We start from the raw sequence: 24,339 nt of genomic DNA on the forward strand, positions 1-24,339 counted from the left end.
CCCCTACATTTGCCTCATGGTAAGGTGCCATCTGCATTAATTATTTAATTAACTAATTATGGCATCCAATGCCATAAGGTGACATCTACATTAGTAATTTGTGATGGGTGACATTGAGTGGGGGAAGTATTCCCCCGAGGTATAGAACCTCACAGCTAAAGTTGTCTTTGAAGGAACAACTCGTCTTCTGCATGGTTTTCAGACTTTAAATGTAATATTTCAGATTGCTATTTCAAGTGTTGTTTCTACATTTGAAAGATATAAATATCTGCAGATTGTTATGAGTTTTCTTTTTGATATTCACTTAATTTTTGGAGTGTTTTATGTAGGAACTACATTGTTGTTGTTGTTCAGTCGTTTAGTCGTGTCCGACTCTTCGTGACCCCATTCTCAAACAGTTTCTCAGAAGTGGTTGTAGCACAGCTTCTTTCTTTTTTTTCCCCTCTGGGATTTTGGGGGAGGGGGAGTTGTGCTGCCACCCTAAGTGGAAATAGCAGCAACTGTGTTAGCAGCCTGGTCACCAATTTGCAGCCTTCACCATGCAGCCATGGTGTTATTCAAGGGCACTGTGTATGTATGTGTGCGGGGGGGGGGGGTCACCACAAATCTCTCCATTGCTTTACAGCCTCCCAGGCTGCCTGTACTTCATTATCTGAAAAAGCCCCACGGGAGGAATTATCTCATTATGTCTTATTTTTATTTACTTATTTACAATATTTATATACCGCTCCACATCATAAGATTTTGGAGCGGTGAACAACAAGGTAAAATAATAAAACCAAGTTAAAAGAGGTAAAACATTTAACTCTTCCCTTGGGCTTGAATTGAAGTGTGGGAAGCTGAGGCTACAGGCTGCCAGAGAGATGAGTGCACAATGAAAGGCAGGACACAGACACTCTCTCTCTCTCTCACACACACACACACACACACCTTGGCCACCTCAATAAGTAAAGTAAGCACAAGAACCCATGAGAACATCTCCAAAATTTTCTTCTCCATTGGATTTCTTTTTGAAAGCAATTTCTTTTCTATCAAATTGCGTAAGAATGGTTGAAAAAATGTGGAAGACATTTTCAACACAGCACTAATAGGAACACAGATATATAAAGGGGAAGGAGGGGAGAACATTTGTGGTGGGTGGAGGAGCTATCGCTTCCTATGCCCTGCTGACTCACACCAACTAGGATGGAAAAGGTGGGGTGGTTTTTCCATTCCCCACCCTGTTTCATTAAAAAAAAAAGAAAGATCCAACCTCCACCCCCACCCCCATTGACACAAATGGGAGCGACAATCACTATACCAGCTCTAGGAGTGGTGTAAATTTTGTCTCTTGTCACTAGAATGAGGGGACTTGCAGATGCAAGGCCACCCCTGATCTGCCAACAATATGCCCCCAGAACACGGCTTCACCCGCTGGTGAGCGGGCACCAGTGAAACACTGCCACCCTAAGTGGTGGTAAATCAACAGCAGTGGAGCTCTGTGGGGGCATACCAGGGGCCCCCAGGGATTCCTTTTGTGCAAGCAACTGCCACTTTGCTGGTGAATGTCCTCTCCATCATTGAAGAAGCACTCCAACAATGCGTTACGGCCCATCGGAGCCCAGGTGATGGGGTGTAGAATTTCCACCTAAAATTCCTGCTCATGTTATGTGCAGACTAAGAAAACTTAGCCTTCCCTGCGGAGACACACTGGGCAGAAACTGAAAGGAACTGCAAAGAAAAGGGTGGACTCTTGCTCCAGCCTATTATAATTAATCCTAAATTTATCCCCATAATGTGTTTGAGGGTTGGCTTTTGTTTGTTTTTTAAGCCAAAAGGAAGCATAGTTGTATCTCTAACTTATGGTTCTGTGTTATGCGACGAGTGGGCTGGGGAAGGTGAACATGTTTGTATATATGATTAATGTTGATTTTATGATGGGAAATTACACACAATACATGGCTTCCAAGACTTAAAAGCAATGCAGTAGACAGCTTTACAGGCTTAAAAGCAATGCAATCTACTTTTTAAAAGGACTTTTTCCCTCTAGGAGAAAGGGAATAATCCAAAGAGAGAAGTAAATGTTTTATTGAGTTCTTTGAAACAACGCCATTATCAGTATGAATAAGCCTTTAAGTCTGGGAGAACACATGAATCATCTACTTCCCTAAACAAAGAACCAGGATGTGAAGCTGCCCTGTACTGAGTCAGATGACTGGTCTTTTCTAACTCAGTATTGAGTCTTTCAAGACTTTAGAGACACTCCTGCAGGCAGGAGAATATTTGATCTGGAAATGAGTGGATGAACACCTCCAAAATCCCAGATCTAGGAATACAAGAAGCTGTCATACTAAATTAGGCCATTGCCCCTTCCAGCTCAGTATTACTAGATACTGAGCTTCTTCACATGGAGCTTATATCATGCAATCAAGATCAAGGTGCTCACGGAAGTTTGTGGATCCTTTACATGATGTCGTCAACCTTCAGGGCCCCTCCTGCAGTTTATGACCTTCACCCCCCTTTTTAAAAGATTGGAGATAACGCGATAGGGACGTTAATCCAATCTATCGGCTGTGTGCAATGACGGCATTGCGCTATAATCACAGCACCATCTAGTGGCTGTAAAATGAAACATATAGAAACATATAGAACTTGCCGAGAAAGGAAGTCCTCGATTCAAAGCCCATGTCTGCCCGCGTAAAGGAGCCAATCTTAATCCCGCAAAGAATCCGGAAGCAGAAATCCCCGGTAAGGATGCGAGACTTCAGCCTCATATGATGAGCCCCAAAGTGGCTCTCCAGAGTTTCCGACAGGAGTTTTCTCCAGCCCAACCAGAGATGTCAGGGATTGAACCTGGGGCCTTTTGCATGCAAGGCAGGTGCTCTACCATTGAGCTATAGTGAAGGGATATGCAGCAGTGTAGAGGAGCTAGGGCTCACAAGGACAAAGTGCCAGGAGGCTTTGTTTAACAGGAATGGTGACATCATCTGCCACACCCTTCAGGCTTCCCTGTTCCCTCTGAGCTTAGCTGCACTCATAACAATAGTGGGGGGGGGGGAATGGATTCCCCAGCAACAATATGTTGTAGTGAGCTATCCCTGTTGTAATGCAAAGTATTTTAGAGTGGATTGGTCTGGAATGGGCAATTAAACCCCACTGACTATACAAAAAACCTGCTCTTGATGGAGATGAAAACTGGTTTGGTGATCTGGGTCAACAGACCTACCTGCATTTTTAGACTCTCCTTGGGGGCGCAGCTATGGGGATTGTCATGACGAGCGCCTGCACTTCAAAATTTACCACTACACCACTGGGAATATCTCTTCATTGCAATAAAATAAGTAAGTCATTAGGGATGGAGTGAGCAACAGCAGCCACAGAATTCTGCAAAATCAGCAACAGTCCATGTTACTGCCTCTTATTTATTTGTATTTATTTTATATAGCAATTTCTATCCTGCCCTTCTAGTATGTGTGTCTGTGCGCATGTGTGCGCATGTGTAGGTGAGGGCAGAGACCACAGATAAAACATTTGTTGTTGTTCAGTCGTTCAGTCATGTCCGACTCTTCGTGACCCCATGGACCATAGCACGCCAGGCCTTCCTGTCCTGCGCTCTCTCCCGGAGCGTGCTCAAGTTCATATTCATTGCATCCGTGATGCTATCTAGCCATCTCATCCTCTGCCGTCCCCTTCTCCTTTTGCCTTCAGTCTTTCCCAGCATCAGGGTCTTTTCCAGAGAGTTTTCTCTTCGCATTAGGTGGCCAAATATTTGAGCTTCAGCTTCAGTATCTGTCCTTCCAATGAGCACTCAGGGTTGATTTCCTTTAGGATGGACTGATTTGACCTCCTTGCAGTCCAGGGGACTCATAAGAGTCTTCTCCAGCACCACAGTTTGAAAGCATCAATTCTTCAGCACTCAGCCTTCCTTATAGTCCAGCTCTCACAGCCATACATTACTACTGGGAAAACCATAGCTTTGATTAGACGGATCTTTGTCGGCAAGGTGATGTCTCTGCTTCTTACTATGCTGTCTAGGTTTGCCATAGCTTTTCTCCCAAGGAGTAAGCATCTTTTAATTTCATGGCTACAGTCACCGTCTGCGGTGATCTTGGAGCCCAAGAAAGTAAAATCTGTCCTGCTTCCATTTCTTCCCCTTCTATACGCCAGGAAGTGATGGGGCCAGATGCCATGATCTTAGTTTTTTTAATGTTGAGTTCAAACCAGCTTTTGCACTCTCCTCTTTCACCCTCAACAAGAGGCTCTTGAGATCCTCTTCGCTTTCTGCCATTAGGGTGGTATCGTCTGCATATCGGAGGTTGTTGATAATTCTCCCGGAAATCTTAATTCCGACCTCTGATTCATCCAACCCAGCATTTCTCATGATGTACTCTGCATATAAGTTAAATAAGCAGGGTGACAATATGCAGCCTTGTCGTACTCCTTTCCCAATTTTGAACCAATCGGTTGTTCCATGTCTGGTTCTTACTGTTGCTTCTTGACCCTCGTACAGTTTTCTCAGGAGACAGGTAAGGTGGTCTGGTACTCTCATCACTTTAAGAATTTGCCACAGTTTGTTGTGATCCACACAATCAAAGGCTTTAGTGTAGTCAATGAAGCAGAAATAGACGTTTTTCTGGAATTCTCTTGCTTTCTCCATGATGCAGCGAATGTTGGCGATTTGATCTCTAGTTCCTCTGCTTCTTCGAAACCCAGCTTGTACTTCCGGTAGTTCTCAGTTCGCATACTGCTGAAGCCTAGCTTGTAGGATTTTGTAGGATTTTGAGCATCACCTTGCTGGCATGTGAAATGAGCGCAATTGTGCGGTAGTTTGAACACTCTTTGGCGTTGCCCTTCTTTGGAATTGGAATGTAAACTGACCTTTTCCAGTCTTGCGGCCATTGTTGAGTGTTCCAAATTAATATCATGCCCGTCTTTGCACAAAACATTCCCTTGAGATCTCCGATCTGCTTCATTTTGTACACCAAGGCCATGCCTGCCTGTTATCCCAGTGATTTCTTGACTTCCTACTTTAGCATTCCAATCCCCTATGATGAAGAGGACATCTTTTTTTGGTGTTAGTTCTAGAAGGTGTTGTAGGTCTTCATAGAACCGATCAACCTCAGCTTCTTCGGCCTCAGTGGTTGGGGCATAGACTTGAATTACTGTGATGTTGAATGGTTTGCCTTGGATTCGTACTGAGATCATTCTATAATTTTTAAGATTCTACCCCAGTACTGCTTTTCCCACCCTTTTGTTGACTATGAGTGCTACTCCATTTCTTCTAAGGGATTCTTGCCCACAATAGTAGATATGATGGTCACCTGAATTAAATTCGCCCATGCCTGTCCATTTTAGTTCGCTGATTCCCAAGATGTCGATGTTCAATCTTGCCATCTCATGTTTGACCACCTCCAGCTTACCTTGATTCATTGATCTGACATTCCAGGTTCCTAAACAATATTGTTCTTTACAGCATCGGATTTTCTTTTCACCACCAGACACATCCACAGCTGAGTGTCCTTTCGGGTTTGGCCCAGCCGCGTCACTGTTTCTGGCGCTACTTGGAAATACCCTCTGCTCTTCCCCAGTAGTATAATGGACACCTTCCGACCTGAGGGGCTCATCTTCCGGCGTCATCTCTTTTAGCCTTGTGATACGTTCCATGGGGTTTTCTTGGCAAGAATACTGGAGTGGGTTGCCATTTCCTTCTCCAGTGGACCACATTTTGTCAGAACTCTCCGCCATGACCTGTCCATCTTGGGTGACCCTGCACGGCATAGCTTATGGCTTCACTGAGTTACGCAAGCCCCTTTGCCACAACAAGGCAGTGATCCATGAAGGGGAGATAAAACATAGCTTTAAATAAAACATCAGCACTTAGCAAGCAAACACCCACTGAAATAAAAATGCCAGCTGGCAAGAGACAGAGAGAAGGCACCCAAAAAGATGTTCCACAATGATGGTGCAACCACCGAGAAGGCCCTGTCATCACCATCAATCGTGCCTAGGTTGGGCTCAGAGACAGACCTCTCTTTATAATCTGAGGGAGCAGGCAGGTTGGTTTTTAAAGGCACTTCAGCACACATTTAAGAAACGTGCAAGCTTTCCCACACATTGACCACTCGGTAAGTTGGTCATCTGTATTCACTTCATGTCTTATGACTTGATGACTCACATCCAGATATGTGACCTTCCTCCACTGGAAGGCATGATTGATGTCAGTGCCTGATATGAAGTGGCACGAAAGCCCTGCCTGTATGCTTTGATCTGCAACAGCTCATTCACACATGTGAGTCATCCACACCCAGTGTTGTAGTCAGTAATTGGTTGTGAGAAGGATGTGGTCATGAGAATTCCACAAAGCCTACTGAAACAATTTTCAGGGGGGCAGCCATGGTAGTTTGTTGCAGCAACATGTCCTGTGGCATTTTGGTGATGGTTAAAGTTATTACAGTATAAGCTTTTGTGGACTAGAATCCACTTCATCAGATACTGAAGTTACGGTGCATTTTTAAGGTTTTACTCTTTGTAAACCACCCAAACAGTTTTGGCTATTGGGCAGTACAGAAATGTAATAAATGAAATGAAATGAAGCCAGCATCCATCACTTTTCAATGTCTCAGTTAAATGAGATGTTATTGTTGTGAAGACATTCACTAAAGAATTTAATCTCTCTGATGAGGAACACTGAATCAATTAAGTAACTGTTAATGGAATCCAAACGTGACTATAGGCTTGCCTCCAGGAAGCCCTTGGGCATCAAGGTCGTAAAGCAAAGAACTGTTTTAGTAATACTATGTAACATTTGTATAGTGCTTGTTCAAAGCTGTTTCATGTGCATTATCCAGTTGCAACCCTTCCAGCAACAACCCTTAAAGTAAGGTAATGTTATTCCCCTCTCCCCCATTGCAGAGGCCATGGGAGAATGAACTTATAGCAGATTCATGATTCGAACTGTGGACTTCCTGATTCATAAATCAGTCTTTTAGCCAGTATGCTATGCCAGCTCTCCTTAAGTAACCCAAGGATTTGTGCTTATGAACACTGTTGGCTTCTTTTCTTTGACCAAAAGCTTCACCTCCCCACTACAAAACACAGTTTTAACACAGGGGATTGCTGTTTATAATTCAAAGTTTATTGATGTGATTTAATTTGTACCCCACCATTCTACCAAAAATTGGCACTCAAAGTGGCTTACAATCACAATTAAAATGGATTAAAACAATAAAACAATGCATTAAAATACAATGAACACGTAACAATTACAGGAGGGGGGATTAAAAAAAAAAAAACACAGCACCCAACCCAACAGACCTACTTACAGGCCAAAAGCCTTCTTGAATAAAGCATTCTTTGCCTTCCAGTGGAAAGATAGCAGAGAGGTAGTGAACCTAGCTTCCCTTGGGAGGGAGTTCCACAGCCTGGGAGCAGCCACCAAAAAGGCCCTCTCTTGCATCACCACCAAACGGGCCTCTGATGTTAGTGTACAGAATTAATTGCATAGTTCCCTGGATCTCAGCCTCCATTTCTAAAGCTTATTTTCCATTTACACAGTACTGTTGCTTTCACTCTATCTTATCCCATCCCAAAGAAATTGACTAAGTTGGGGGGAGGAACTAACTGGAGCAAATAAATGGCAGGTGGAGAAAGGGTTAAGCATTCATTCTTTGTCTTCCATCAGATTCCTTAGGTCCGATTTATAAATAAGTGCAAAAGACTTAATTTTTCTAAACTGGGTTATGATATACGCAGTCTCTGGGAGCTGGATGTGTGAACTGGGCTTCAATGGAAAGCACTATGTTTGCGGTGATGTGCAGACAGTGGAAGTTCTATCTGTGGTATTATATTTGTGATGGCTCATCCACGCGTTCAAGGGGAAGCTACATGTTACATGCTAGTTCGTGTAACAGTGCCTTGACTTAAAAAAAAAAGAGAGAGAGAGAGAAGAAAAGTAATGCCACATTGGGAGTACAGAATTAAAAAGTGGCACATTTGCCACATCAAATCATTCCCGTCTCATGTGCACCAAGGTTAATGGAAAATAAAGGATTCAGAACAGACTTACATGGATGAAAGAAGGTCCTAGAAGGAAATTCAAGAAGCCTGCTTCATCTATGGGGGTGTGTGTGGGGGGGTGCGGACAAGATTAAAGGAAGTGAGTTGAGAGATAATTAAAAGGGTCTCAGAAGACAGTAAACACACAAATTGTTCATGCGTACTATATCTAAGACAAGAAGCAGTTGCATAAAGTATACAACCCTAGATTTCCCATCACTTGGGGCTAGTTCAGACAAGCATTTACATTATTTGATTGCTCATCACTTGATTACCCAACTCCTGGGGACAATTCAGACATGCATATTCATCACGATAACTGTAATATCAAGCCATAATTTCATGTGTGACTAAGCCATTGCTTATTCATCTAAGGTCATGGGTAGAACTTTCACATTTGTATTGTAGTGGTTAAGAGTGTTGGCTGTTGACCTGGACTCAGATCCCCACACAGCAATGAAACTCATTGGGTGACAATGTTCCAGATACCTGCCTAACTTACCTCACAGGCTTGTTGTGAGATTGAAACAGGGGAAGCGAAAGAATTATGCTACCCTGAGTTCCTTGAAATAAGGATCACCATCATCCTTATCTCCTCACCTCAACTGAAACACAACGTCAGTGAATTCAGTTCAGAAAGTGTAGAGGAATCAAGTGACAAACATGAACTAAGTCTTGAATACTCACTGAGGAGTAGGTGAACTATCTCCACTGGAAAACGTTCAATTTGAAATGATGAATGTGCTACATTATGAAAGTCCTATTCATGGTGTTTGGTTGGCAATGGCACATTCGGACATGTATGTTTTATACCGCAAGTTGTGGGATGAACACATCTGTCAACTGACTCTTGAACACTTTGAAACATAGGAAGCTTGCCAATACTGAGCCAGACCCTTGGTCCATCTAAGCCCAGTATTGTCGACACTGACTGGCAGTGGCTCTCCAGGGTTTCAAGCAGGATTCTTTCCTCATCCTACCTGGAGATAGGGATGTACGGATTCCCCACTGTCCTCCGTGAGGATTCCGCAGTGCCAAGGGCTGCCGCTTACCTGCAACCAGAGCCCTTTGCCTCCGCACTGATCACTTTTTTTAAAAAAAGGTGATTGGCAGGATGTCTCATAGACTTATCTATGTAGTCTTCTACGCAAGGTTCATGGCTCTATTTTGTATATAAGTCTGTGGGGACAACCTGCCGATCGCCTTTTTTTTTTTTTTAATGGTGGTCAGCAGGATGTCCCCATAGACTTATACGCAAAATAGAGCCATGAATCTTGCGAATAAGCCTATGGACACATAGACTTATATGCAAGATTCATGGCTCTATTTTACATATAAGTCTGTGGGGACATCCTGCCGATCGCCTTTTCTTTTTTTAATGGTGATCAGCGTGGAGGCAGCCATGCCATCCCACACAGAATCCTCCAGGAGAGGAGATAAATGGGGCCGATCCACCACGGATTCCTGAGGCAGGATTCCAAAGAATCTGGCCTCATTTGAATCTGCGGCAGATTTCTCTAACATCCCTACCTGGAGATGCTGGGGATCCAAACTGGGACCTTCTGAATGCAAAGCAGGGCCCCATCTACATGGCACTGCTTTCACCCTCCACTCCGTCACAACTGCACAGCATTGCAGCTTCAAAGTAACTTCTGGTGGTATACACTCACGATTTACTGCGTGCTTCCCTAACAGACTCCGCTGTGCCCCCATTTTTGTCATTATACTTAAATGCGCAGCTGTGCATTCCTGTGAGTGTGGGGGTGCAACACTTCAGTGGCTGTTTTGCATTTTAGGGACTCTGCTGTGTCTTTCTGTCCCTTATTAGGTAAAAAGTGAGTGTTTTGTGCTCCTTCATTTCCACGCCATCCATTTGTCAGTTCCCCAGCCTGAGACTCTCGCAATGGTTCACACTCACAAGTGTGAGCGGTATGTGCCTGCCCATCACTCCGAAATGGTGGCTGGGGTGATGTTGGTCCTCCCCCAAGACCCCCACTCCCGGCCCTTGGGCACTGAGTCCACAAGCAACTGTCAGGGTGGAAACTGAGCCAATAGAGCCCCAGAGCAGTTCTGATTCTGAGGAGGAACAGCAATACATGGGAAAGGAGCTCTCTCCTCTCTCACAAGCACGGCAGCTGGCAGAGATTCCTCCTGCCAGCATTCCTGGAATAGATAGTGACCCTGGCAGTGAGAGAGCACTGGAGGGGAGCTTGCTGGATGCTCGGCGCAGATGCAGGGAGCAACAACAGATGGAGGGCGCAGAAAGGAGGCGTAGCGCTCGTTTGGCGCTCAAACAACGGTCGCGTCCCAAGGACCCAAGGGAAAGAGGGAGGATCTCTCCCTAGCCCATAAGTTCAGGGTCTTCCCGTGATTCTCATTCAAACGGGGACCAACTGCCTTACCTGGAGCTTAGGCTACTCAGCTATCTTTCCCCAGTGCTGTTCCTTGCTATGTCACTAGTGATTAGTATCTGAAAGAGTCATAAAGTAATGAATGAATAAAGTCTCGGAAAGAATCCTCGTCGTCTGCGTCCTGAGTTGGCTATTGGTGGGGACTGCAAGAGGCAACTAGGGCGCTCCTGACAGCAACCATTGCGAAGATACAAAGCTGCAAAAATGCGCAGAAGTGTGATTAAAAAGGTGAAAACACCTCTCTGTGCCTCTGTAATTGGGCAGCTGCGAAGGGATGGGGGGAGTAAAGGGGTGTCACAGAGCGACACAAGCACTACGCACACCTACAACATGCCCACCATAAAATGCGAAGTCCGTCTGGGGAAGGGACAGATGGGCTCGCAACTGCGGGAAACCCGCAGCAAACCAAAAACATCACAGCAAAACGCCTCCTCGGAAATCCACTTTTTCCGGGAGAAAACCAGAGATGGCTATGAAGTGGCAACTGCACTGTCTAATCAAAAGGACCTCGACTTGAACCTGCCCTGGAGTAAAAGGCTCGTGTTGATGGCCCCCAGGTGCTCAACCACTGAGCCACGGCTCCCTTGATGACTTAATGATCAGGCACTGATTGCGCTGGATGTGATGTGAACATTCCACATGTGGTCTTTGACCTCTGACAAATCACGCACGCATGCAAGTCATCACTATGTGATGTGATTCTGAATCCATGCCATCTCTGTCCCATGCACCCATGAGATTAGACTGATGGGAATGAGACACAGGGCATTTTCACTGGTGGTGCCAAGAATATGGAACTCCCAGCCAGTAGAGATCTGTCATTCTCTTCTTTTCGATGATTAAGGAAAACCTTTTCATTTCAGTCTGCTTTTAGAATATGATTTAGGTTTTAAGCTGCTATTGTTGACTTTTAAATTCTTACAAGTGGCATCAGCAACAAAATATAGCAGTGTGGTGTATTTCAGCCACTTCATTCCCTTCCCCATCCCCCCTCTCCCGATTTCCATTTTCCCCCTCCCCAAACACTCAGCATGCCCACTGAGCACACTCAGTTCTCATATTTTCCACACGTATATATATATATATATATATATATTGTACTTGGATAGACCTTGGGGTCCCCCAAACCATGGTGATATCTCTTGTGGGTGGGTGGTGCTGTTTAGGCTAGGTAAGCATTGAACATTGGAAATAGACGGAATAATGATTGCTTTCTGTTTTAATAGTTTTTGACTATTTAAATGCCTGGTTTGTATTTTGGGGGTTATTTATTTGATAATTATTTGTATATGGTTTTTTATTTTATTCCTTGTAAGCTTCTCTGGATACTATACAGAATAAGCTGAACTGAACTGAACGTACATTACACTTTTCAGAGTTTAAAAAGACAAGTCACTTCCGCAAGTTGCTTACAGTCTCGTGTTTGACACAATGGAGACACCAAAGGAAAGGGAGGCAGATAGAGACATGAGTCGATAGGGGAAAGAATATGCATCTATTTTGGTTACGCTTAGACTTAGGTGAACCATCTAAGACTAAGTTAGGTTTATGATCAAGCAATTTGTGAATCAGCCCTCAAAAGAGAGGTAAGTTTAAAAAAAAAATAGTAAAAGAACAATCCTGTAGTCCCCGAGTGAGTGTCCTAGGATCATAAGATTGTTCAGATTTGCCCTTTTGAGGTTGGAGACAGTGCTGCGACCTTGGAAGGGGGTGTCAGAGATCCAACCCTCCTCCACACCCCCTTGCAGCTGGCATGAAAAGAACCGTGCCGGCTGCCCCCCAAGGTCAAAACAGCAATCTTGGAGGAGGAAAGGGGTCATTCTGGCGGGTGGGGAGGGGAGAAGACCAGAGAGGCAGGATATAAGTTAACCTGAGCCTCTTCCAGCCTCCTTCCCTCCTCCTCCTCCTCTGAAGCACCCTTGCTAGACGAACTACAAGCCTCTCTAGCAAAATCTGCAGGGGGGGAGGACAGGGAGGCAAAGATCACCTCCACCACTCCTTCTGCCCTGCATTGGATGATTGGATGCCTTCAAGTTCAGGGCCTTCCAATCACCAAGGGGGCAATCGATAGGGTTGTGCCCTAGATAAGCAAGATCCCAGATGAGATGAAGGAATTTGGGGGAGTGGAAAAGAACATTAGAATTCAGCTGATTCTATCTCTTCTGGTAGGATAGACCTGTCTGCTTGCTTTCTTTTAATTAATTGCCTTAGCATTGAGATAGGAAGGATTCCAGAATGTTTTCAGTACAATCCAAGTAGGAGAGGTGATATAATGGTGCAATTTGTAGGAATCGGGCAAGGGGGGGGGGAGTCATTTCCATTTAAATGTCTTAAACATTAAACCATTTAAATGTCTAGATTTCCTAGGCTAGGGACTGATTTGCCTATTGGACAGTGAAGAAATGTAATAAAGAAAATAAAAGAATTGCCATTCATCTGGGGCCTGGATGTGACTGGTCTAAGACTTTCTTTCCCCACCATATTGATTGGTTTGGTGGCTGGATTTATAGGTAAACAAAGGGTTGGATCCAAGGTCAACCTTTTGCAAGAAGAAGGGATCTCCCATGAGAGGAATGGCTCTACTTGCCCTTTGTCCCTCCATCCAATTTGGGGGGATCACACACACACACCACAGCTCACCCCATTCAGCAAGGTCTCCTGACTCTCTGTGTAGCATTTTCAGGGGGCTGGAGAGGCTGCTGGGGGGGGGAGGAGCAGGAGGGGTAGTCCACTTCCATCAGTGTAGCTGATCCAGCATAAATCTGGATCCAACCCAAAAGTCATCAAGGGATAGAGGAAAATATGCTTTCCATTTTGGTTATTTAAACCAGGGGCAGAAGGAAGATCTCCAGATGTTTTGGACTTCAACTCACAGAAGCCCCTGCCACCATGGCCAATGGTCCTGGAATGCTTGGAGTTGAAGTACAAAATATCTGGAGATCTACTTTCTGCCCATGCTTGATTTAAACATCTCAAAGACTTAAGGGATTTATAAGTTTATAAATTTATATGGGGGTTGGACTCGATGGCCTTGTAGGCCCCTTCCAACCCTACTATTCTATGAAGTTTTAAAAATCAAACAAACACAAAAATCCATTGTATCTTATGTATTCTGTTAGGAAGATGGTTGAGTTCAAGGGAGCAGATGGGGAAAAAACTAGGTTTGTGTTCCAGATTGGGGAAGGGCTAGAACTTTTCAAGTAGAAAGTCTGGGATTCAGTCCCTGGCATCTCCAGGTAAGATTAGGAAAGCCTCCCGCCTCAATATCTGGAGAACTGATGTTGGCCAGTGTAGACAATACTGAGCTAGAAAGACCGATATGGTCTCAGTTGCTATAAGGCAGCTCGCTATGTTCTAGATCTGCGATTTTGAACACACTCTTCCACTAGATCCCAGACTCCATGTTCTCTTGCTAGCTGACATTGAGTGCCTCTAAAGTCTTGAAAGATCTGTAACAGGAAGAATGGAAGAAACTAGGTTTAGCTTGTTATTTTGGCATTCCTGGAACCTCATGGATGTCCACCCTCAAAGAAAACCTGGAAGACATGAGATATGATCTTGGGAGGGGGGGACGATGACGATGAATTTAGGGGATCAGATTTTAAAAGCCAGATGTTTGCCCAGTAGTGAAGCTAGGTAATTATAGACCCTGGACTTTTATGGTTTTATGGAGTGGGGGGCTTTTGATGGCCAGTTGTGAAGCACATTGCTAAAAAAAATTATCTCTCTCTATCTCTCTCTCTCTCTCTCACACACACACACAGCCATTCCATGCTTTAAAACTCCTTCTACATCCCTGATAGGTCAGAACAACAACCCTGATTTCAAACAAAAATTCCCTGAGCATGTACAGTTTTGCGTGTTAAGCTCACTTACACCACAGCACCACAGGAATAAAATGGAGTTTGCTTCTGCACCAGTTGCTCTCTGGGTGGTCAGCGGGAGGAGCCCCGAGGTCCAGCTGTTTGGGCCAACATCTGGAGTTGCAGGTTGTGTGTGCGTGCGTGTGTGTGTGTGCGTGTGTGTGTTTTGCTGGTCCACCGAGAGACCCTGCCCGGATTCCAGAAGACTTTTCTCTCCCTCCCCGTCCACGGCGGGGGACGGGATGTCTTTGGGCAGGTTGGGGTCGGGAGGCGAAAGGCGAAGGACCCCCGCCCCCCCAAGCCGGTCTGCGTCGGAGCTGACTTTTCAAAAATAAATAAATAAAGGCAGGCAGGCAGGCAGGGGGCAGCTTCCTTTTGGCCAGCCAGGAGGGCTTCGAGGTGGCCTCCGCCGGTGGGTTCTGCGTGGCGGTGCCAAAAGGTGCGGGGACTTCGCTGGCCGGGCGCTCGGGGGGTTTGGCCGCGGAGGGATCAGCCTCCCTCTTCTCATCCTCGCCCCCACCCAGCCCCTCTGCGCCGCTTTCGATCGCGGGCGGCGCGGGGGGGGTTCCCGAAGGCAGAGCCGCACGCGCGCAGGCACACACCCGCGCGCACACACCCGCGCGCGCAGGCACACGCACTCCACGCCGCCTCTCGCACACGGACCCGGAGCGCCGCTCGCACGGCCGCCGCTCCAGAACGGCTGCTGGCTACGCCGGCCCGCCCGCCCGCCGGCCCGCCCGCCTGCCTCTCGCCGTCTCCCTTCGCCTCCGATTCTGCGCACACACGGGCAGCCCCGGACGCCTGTCATTCCGCACGGCGCAGTTCGCTCGCCCGGGTCGGAGAGGGAGAGCGCGGGGAAGGGCGGGCGGCCGGGCGAGAGGGCGGGCGGCCGGGGGGGCCGCGCACACCCGCCGGGAGCGAGGGCGAGGGCGGCGCGCGCCCCCCGCCCGCGGCGAGAGCGCGGCGCCCGCAGCAGCCCCGAGTCCCGCAGCCCGGCATGGCTTCGGGGGACCTTTACGAGGTAACGCCGCCGGAGCTCGGCCGGGCTCGGCTCGCGGGCAGCCGGGCGACGGGAGCCGGGGGGCGGGCGGAGCCGAGGGAGCGCCCGGCCGCGGCCGCGGGGGCTGGCTTGGCCGGGGCGGCTTCTCCCCTCGCGCTCTGGGGCGGGCGCGGGTCCCCCGTTCGCTCTTTCCCCCTCGAGTTCCTGGGGAGCCGCGGAGAGGAAGCGGCCAAGGCGAGGAGGGCTGGCTGGGCAGGCGGGCGAGGGCGAGGGCGAGGGCGCCGGAGCTGCTGCCGGGGCTGAGGCTGGCGGGAGGGCGCGGGCGAGCGAGCGAGCGAGCACTCCCTCCTCCCTGCCCGCCCCCCCCGTCTCTCCCCCTCCCTCCCTCCCTCCCTCTCCCCACTTTCCGGAGGGGGGGAGAGCTCTGCGGGCCTTGGGAGGAGAGTTGGGGGATCCGATGGGAAGTGGGACCCCCCTCACCCCGGGTCGGGCGCCCCTAGTGCAGAGAAAGTCCAGGCAAAGTCCAGTTTGCCCCCTCCCTCCCCACCCCGAAGCCGTCCGAGCCAGGGTTGCGCCTCGCTTGCGCCAAGTCTTGCCAAAAAAGCGGCGCCCCCCCTCCCTCCTCCTCCCTCCTCCTCCTTCTCCGTCTTGCACCTGAGGGCTGATGCAAGCCAAGGAGGGAGGGCTTTAGTTGCTGCGGGGGGGGGGGAGGGAGGAGCTCTGGTGGCCACAGATGCATGCTGGGCTTTTTTGTGGGGAGGGGGAGAGGGTGGGCCCCGGAGGATGCTGGGAATGGGAGGCGGGCTGTCGAAGTTTTGATGGCAGGGTATTTGGGAAGAAAAGGGGCGGGGTGGGGCCTCCTGGCTCTTATCAGCTCCGGACGACCGCCCACCACCACCACCACCACCACCCCGCCCCCCGAAGCGCAACCAGATGTCTTGGTTTGATAAACTCTTCTACTGGGGGCGGCCATGGAGGGCATGCGCGCGCATGAGGTGCTCATATTTGAGCACTAAAGTTGCAAAGGCAGGAAGCAACCTGCTCCCCCCCCCTCGGTCAAAAGAGAAGGTACCTTGTTGGGCGCAATATTAGAATTCTCTGCACAGACTGTGCTGCCCTGGTCTGCCTTTCCGAATAGCCTTTGCGCCTTTCCAAATTGGTGCAGGACCTGGCGCAGTAGCCCTCTGGCTTATCAGAGGGGTGTTTCCATAAGCCAACCAAAGGTCTGCAGCCAAGCCCAGGTTCCACTACATAGCAGAATTTGACTGGATCGGCTGCACTTTCTACCAAGCCTCTTCATCTGAAGCGCCACCAAACCGTTCCTTCCACCACATCTTAATGGGCAATCCATCTCCACCAAGTAGTTTAAAACTATTACTCAATCCAAAACCCGTTTGGTTTATATACTTCTAAAACATGGATCTGTTAAAGGAGTGCCAGTGGAATCTTGATGAAGTAACTTTGATCTCACATCGTACAGTTGCCCTGAACTTGATGTTGTCTAGTTGTGAAAGCCTACTTGCAGAATAAGTCATGGCAGGACCAATGTCCATAGTTTGGTGCAAAAACGGCTAATATTCTGATTGGCCCAGTGGTTGGATTCAAATGTGGAGTGTCCTGAGTCTTCTGCTCTGAGAGAAGTTTCAGACATTGCAAAGAAGTAGCAACAGACGGTCCATAATGTTGGAACGTTGTAAATGTCGATAGGGGTTGTGTGAGATACCTGCACCATCAGATGTTTATTTGTTGCTGTGGAGTTCTGCAGTCCACACCACCAGGAAATGGATGTGGATCAGACACAGTTTGTGTCCAAAATCCATACCTATCTGGACATGCGATGCACTCCATGGAACAGAAGAACGTGTCTGAAAAAATGTGCACATTTGAAAAGTGCGCAAAGAAAAATGCGTACGTTTCAAAAAGGTGTGAACATGCTTTAGTCAATGGGTGTTTGCATACAAAAAAATGCCCACAATTTGAAAAAATGCACACTTAAAAAAATACACCAAAAAAAGAAGAAAGACTGCAGAAATTGACTTGAAAGATCCACCCATTGATAAATGTTAAATAGTATAGCAGCACCTAGAAGATTTCCTTTTTCCCCCCAATAATGCTCACCACCCACATAAAGATTTTTCAGTCAATAACAGCCTTGTTTGTAGCCAATTAATTGATTAATTAACTGATTCAAGTTACTGTTAAAGTCTTAATGGTGATTAATCCCAGTTGGAAGTTTGGGGTAACTTTCCCTAGCCAACCCATACAGTATTACTAATGTGTTTATAATAATATGTATAAATAGTATATGAATACATATGCTATTTTGAAGGTATTTGATGATGGTAGCATTTTTTCTAGCCTATAAAACAAACAAATTATACTTTCCTTGAAAAATAATCTGGAACAAAGTTGACATATTAAATGCAGCAGCTGCAGTCTAGCGAACTATGTACACAGCAGGTCTTGGTGTCAGCCAAGGAGGTCAAAGAACCACCAGCATGAACCATTCCATAGTTGACAATGGGAGTTCCTGTGCACTTCCAGTAGGCATTCACTGGATCACAACTATTGGGTGAATAAAGAAATGGATTATCTACATTAAACAATGCTGTCAACACTGATGACCTTTTCCCAAGGACCAGTATTGATTAAAATCCAGCTTGAACCCCAACTTTTTAAGGGGGCAATCCAGTCAGGATAGTTGGCCGCCTCTGAACTCGGAAGCGACCAACTATCCAATGCAGGGCAGTCAGAGCATGGAGGAGATCTTCTCCTCCACGCTCCGGTCACCCTTCATTAGTGGCTAGATGGCTGATTTTGGCTGTCTAGCCGGAACAGGTCGAAGCGGGGGCGGGAGGCTGGATGGCACATAGGAAGCGTCATAACGATGCTTCCGCCATCCCCTTTCTGCCTCCAGGAATGCCCCCTTTTCTTACGAGCACAGAGCCAGGGACAAAGCATGCCTCTTACAAGGCGGCAGGGGAGGGGGCAAGGAGGCGGTTTTCTGGAAATCGACCTTGGAGCACCTGTTCCAAGGTCATTTCCTGAAAACCAAATAATCCTATGGCCATCTAGCCACTTTCTAGTGGCCATAGGATTGCAACCTAAGCCATGATTCCTAAGCCAAAGTTATTTGCACATATGAAGCAAAACTAATGTTTTTGACACCTAATTTTAATGTGCTTTTATCAATTTTTAGGGCCAAAATGTTGCTTGGTCATGTGGAATCCTTGTCTTGCATTACACTTTTGTGCTCAACTTCTGAAGATTGTTATGAGAAGAGCTACTTGCAGGACGGGTGGGCTATAAATGTAGGAAAACATGACAAATGGATATTGTACTTTCTGCTCTCTAGATTTGTTTTCTCTGATGGCGAAAGCGTAATAGGAGTTGCTTTCTCTTTTGGATGAACTGAAGGCAAAGAAGTCAAGATATGGAAGTGACACTTAAGATCTTTATAGTTTTAGTGGTTATTGATGTAGCCTTGGAGAGCAATTAATGTTCTGAACACTTGTTGTTTCTTCTGGAGCAAATTGAACCTCCCATGGTGGTCTCAGTTGCTCAGATGCTTGTTCTGATTTGCATTCATGCCTTCAGCTTCACTTGAAACTTGATGCTGAACAGGGTTGCGTAGGTTTGTATTTGTCATTAGTCATGGAGTTCTTTGCGTCAACTTTTCTCCAACACCACCATTGTTGGTGAAATTCTACCTATCCATAACTTTGGCTGGCAGTAATGGATCACCCAAGTAATGTGCTTGGTTGGTTTATGCATCAAAAGTTTTTGTGTGTGTTATGTTGTGTAAATGTTAATGATTATGTTTACTATTGTATTGTTTTTAGCTTGTGAGCTGGCTTTGGAGGGTTTTGTACCCTAAAAGGTGTTCTAAACTATTTAAAATAAATAAATACTGGAAAGGTTTACATTCTTTCAGTCTCAAGACACCTCAGCATGGTTGTATTCATGGTTTCTACAGTAAAGCATGTATCCTCCATGGATGTCATTGCCATACCGATTTTTCTTTACAAATATTATTAGATGTGTGCACTTCAGGATTGTGCCCAAGAAGAAAGATGAATGATGGGCTGATCTTGTGTTCTGTGTGGAATGTCTATGAGTATCAAGTAGAATTTCTGTGAGCAACAGCAGCAGGCCAGAATACTGAGGAAAAATCACCAGTACTTTCAGGTTGCTTGGCCATCTCTGATTCTAGAGGAATTTTGAGCTGGCAACTCTGAGTATTACGGTTTTCGTTGTTGGAATGCTCCCTGCCTTAATAGCTGCTTTTACTTTAAGTAAAACTTTTTTGTTGTTGTTAACCGTTATTAAATAAATAACAACTCTTATTGCTATGCAGATTGGGGAAACACTTGCATCCATTGGCATGATGTAGATGAAAACATCTATTTCCTTGACTTGTTAGCAAGCATGACTTAGCTATTAAATAACATCTGATCATTACCTGTATGTCACATGTTGGGCAAAGTGTTTATTTACAGGTTCAAGTCGGTAACCCTAAAGCCTACAGAATGTTTTTTAAAAAGCCTTTGGCATTCAGGGTCAAAAGAGTTCTTGATGTGATTGAATTGTGAAGATATAAACAACTGATTAAGCCAACTAGATAACCGCACACAAAAAAACCACATCAAGATTGATTTCTTGGAACCATAAGAACTAATCCTGCATAGCTTTTTCCACCAGAATGTATGGTATATCTTAGTTGGCTATGTCATATTTTATTCTCTTCCTCTTTGGGACACTGAAAACACTTTGATAGCTGAATATTTACTTAAACATATTACACTGGAGAAAGTCTTTGCACTTCTTTTTGTTTTGTTAGTAATGTTCTTACAAGGCCCTGTTTAGTATAAGAGATTGTGCTTACAGGCTTTTGCTGAAGTGTGGTATATAAGATGATGATTGTAATTAGCTTTGTCATACTAGTAATCGGTAATGTTTGCAACATCACTAACTACCCGTGATTATGATCACAGCGATCAAACAGTCATCATTCAATGGAGTACTTTTGGAATCTACACTTCTAATTTATGCTAACTTTTTTCTTTCCTTCTGTATCAGTTCTCAAAAAATGTAAATCAATAGAGATACCAAGATTTACACAGCCAAGACTGAATTAGAGTAACCCAAAGCAGCGTTTCCCTGTGTCATACTCCATGCTATACTTATTGAATGGCAATGTATCAAATGTATGGAGAGAGGATTGTGGTAGATTGCCCCAGATAATTGTGGAACAATAACATTGACCCATCCATCACTAGAAATGGAAATTGTGAAGCAATAACATTGACTCTTCCATTAAATAAAAATGGCACATGTTGGCCAATCTAATTTTGAGCAAGTGCAAGTACCAATTTTGGGTGCGATCCAACCAAAATGATTCTCATTCATTTCAACAGGAAAAAAGTAAGCACATTCTTAACTTTTCCGCTGAAATCAATGGGACTTAATAGTGCTTAACGTTGACAAGATTGTGCCCAATCTTTTAAATCTTTCTAACTTAATGGTGTTATTTCTATGTCCCGTAAGTGGTGCATAAGATTAATGTGAATGCAACACAAAAGATTGCGCTGGTATGTTGAAACACATAAAATGACAATCGTACTAGTCATAGTATTTTATGTTTTCCTGATGTGTGTTTCAATATAAAAACGTCTCCTGATGATGTAGGCTTGAAATACGGTCTGCTGTACTTCGTGAAAGGTTGTGAGTTATTTGTCATTTACACTACAGAATGAGCCTTTTTTGAGAGACCTATAAGAATTAGAAATATAGTCCTCACCTCTTCAAAATCCAGCTATCAACCTTTTAAAAAGATTGATGAAAAACAAGTATACGTTCTGAAAACAGAAGAATCATATAACTTAGGTGCCTAATTTTTAATTAAGGAATTAAGTCAACATTATTAATTTATGAGTCCTTTTCAGGGCTGAATTAAAGAACACAGCAGGTTTGTTCTGGGTAATGTTGATCCCAAACTACTCACTGTTTCTCAGAAACATTTTTGGCATGTTGGAAGGGGCTCCCCTCTTTCACCTATTTTTGGCAATCCCTTTGAAATGGTCCACTTAGTCATTTATAATGCCATCTCTTGTCTCTCTGTTCCTTTGCTGTCCTGTAGCTAAAACTAATTAACTATGCATGGCAGCAATATAGTCTCCTTGACTGCATGATCCATGATTGGATGGGATCATCCATGATCCAGGAAACGTTGCCGTCGCTCTCAGTTGACTTCATTTGTCTTCTCTAATCCAGCTACATAGCAAGGCGATGTCATCCCATTCATCAAATGATATCCACTTGGCTAGAATTTCCTATGTGATTAAGGCTGCAATCCTGTACACACTTGCTTAGGAACATACAGTGGTGAGAAAAAGTTTGTGAACCCTAATGATAATTACAGAAATTCCATTGTTTTACCATTCAGGACAGATAAAAGACAGTACTTCTTCACACAGCTCATAATTAAACTATGGAATTCGTTACTTCGAGATGTAGTGATGGCCACCAAATTGGATGGCTTTAAAAGGGGGTTAGATAAATACCTGGAGGAGAAGGCTATCAATCGCTGCTAGTCCTGAAGGCTATGTGCTACCTCCAGTACCAGAGGCTGCAAGCTTATGTACATCAGTTGCTAGGGAACATGGGCAGGAGGATGCTGTTGCCCTTGTATCCTGCTTGTAGGTTCCTGATCAACAGCTGGGTGGCCACTGTATGAACAGAATGCTGGACAAGATGGACCCTTGGTCTGATCCAGCAGGGCTGTTCTTATGTTCTTACCATGATAGCCTTTGTGAATCAAAACCAGTCCTTTTCTAAGTATCCAACAGGGTTTATATTAACCAATTTTGTGTCTTGTGAAATAAAACAATGTATAAATTAGGCAAACAATGAATACTTAAGAGTCAGGGTATGTGCAAAAGTAAGTGAGCCCCTGGTTGCATCAGCTCAGTTAAAGTGAATTATTAGAATCAGGTGTTTTAAGTAATTAGCTAAATCTTCAGGGTTGAGTTGGGGAGGCCCCACCCTATAAAAGGATCAGAAATTTTGTGAGCATGATCTTCACCATATGCTTGTATGGAAACACATCATGCTGTGATCGGAAGTCATCTCTGAGGACCTCAGAAAAGCAGTTATTCCTGCTCATCAGGCTAGAAAGGGTTATTAAACCATTTCTAAGGATTTAGGGCTCCATCAATCCATTGTCAGACAGTCTACAAATGGAGAAGGTTCAAGAGTACAGTCACTCTACCCAGGAGCGGTCATCCTACCAAAATATCTCCAAGAACAAACCAGTGCATCATCCAGGAAGTAAAAAAAGAATCCCAGAGTAACATCCAAGGATCTGCAGGCCACTCTTGCCTTGGCTATTGTGAGTGTTCATGACTCAACGATCAGAAAAAGACTGAACAAGAATGGTGTTCATGGGAGGATAGCTAGGAAGAAACCACTGCTCTCTGAAAAGAGCATTGCTGCCCTTCTGAAGTTCGCTAAAGATCACATAGATGATCCCTAAGACTTCTGGAACAATGTTCTCTGGACAGACAAGTCAAAAGTAGAACTTTTGGCCTCAGTGAGAAACGTTCTGTTTGGGGAAAAACAAACACTGAGTTCAAACAGAAGAACCTCATCCCAACTGTCAAACATGGTGGTGGGAATGTGGTGGTTTAGGCCTGCTTTGCTGCCTCAGGACCTGGACGGCTTGCCATCATTGACACAACCATGAATGCTGCAGTGTATCAGAAGATTCTAGAGGAGAATGTCAATCCAACCATCCATGAGCTGAAGCTGAACTGAAAGTGGGTCATGCAACAAGGCAGTGATTCTAAACATGCATGTAGATCTATAAAAGAATGGCTGAGGAAGAAGAATGGCCTAGTCAGAGTCTGGACCTAAACACCATTGAAATGATTTCATTTCTAAAACCCCTACACCATAATCGGTATTTTTACCCCCCTGCCCCGGAAAATATTCAGTGCAGCCCATGTTGTGGGGCCCCACATACATCATAGGTTGGGACCCCACATAGACCATTAAGTGTGCGCAACGTCTTTTGTTGGGTACATTTAATATCCCCTGAAAGCTAGGACAATGGCTTTTGGTCCCCAGGTGTGAGATGAGATATATGAAGAATAACCATGTTCTGAACCAGAGGAGAATGAAAGTCACTGATCCAGGAAATTCCCATTCAGAACTCAGGATAGAGAGAGCCAAAAGAAAAAAAGGAAGGGAATATAAACTTTACCATTGGAAAGTTCCCTACACTGTGTATTTAACAGAGCAGTCTAGTTTTTACTGCATGTATGTTTGAACGAAGGCTCAGGCTTTTTTTTTTCAGGGTTTTGTTTAGATAAAAAGGCTGATACAAAGTTTTTCTAGGAATATGAGGAAGTGTTTCTACAGTTGCTCCAAATGGTTGTCAAGGAACAACAGGCTGATTCAAAAAATATATATTTCTTGTCAACAGAAGCACTCTAGGTCTTATCCTTTTGTACACTCCTGTGGACAAATGTAATATCTGGCGATAAATATGGCTGGTTGTAATTGCCATGAGTGCAGCCACTGGAAAAAAAATCACAGCAGTGATCATAGATGTTTCCTTGTCCAGGACCTTACGTTCCACTTATCTATAGAAATGTGTGTTGGAGGAAAATGAGGATTGCTCACACACAGGGGTGTTGCTAGGTACTTAAAAGATTCAGAACTCATGTCCATAGGGCACAAATCTGTACAAAAACTGAATATGCTAATTTCTATCTATATATGCAAATTTAGTCATACTAGAATTTAGTTAAATTTCACAAGAGCCAAAGCCAATTAATTTGTCATCCAAATCATCTGAAATAAAATCAGTTCCTCCACTAATTTTCACCCTGACCCAGATCATCCCAAACCAATGGAAAAAGTTTTTTCCTAAGCTTATTTGCCATGCAGGGGAAGTTTGGGGGTGGGGGGTGGGGGTGCAGCACTGTTCCCTCTCCAGCTGCAATTCCCTTGAAAATTGCCCCCTGCA

At 45.2% G+C, this 24,339-nt stretch overlaps 1 protein-coding gene across 1 annotated transcript in view; it reads left to right on the top strand.

Moving 5' to 3' along the window:
* Nucleotides 1–14,810: 14,810 nt before the first annotated feature.
* The window catches only part of CDYL2 (chromodomain Y like 2), a 118,186-nt gene continuing 108,657 nt past the window's right edge, over nt 14,811–24,339 (top strand). Inside the window, exon 1 of the mRNA XM_084811943.1 lies at nt 14,811–15,329. Within this exon, the coding sequence (XP_084668069.1) occupies nt 15,306–15,329 (24 nt within the window). The 5' untranslated portion in view covers nt 14,811–15,305. The remainder of the gene's footprint in view (nt 15,330–24,339) is intronic.

This window comes from Heloderma suspectum, chromosome 8 (assembly GCF_057233095.1).
Source record: "Heloderma suspectum isolate Gila_16-S chromosome 8, 16-S_ref, whole genome shotgun sequence".
Lineage (NCBI taxonomy): Eukaryota > Metazoa > Chordata > Lepidosauria > Squamata > Helodermatidae > Heloderma > Heloderma suspectum.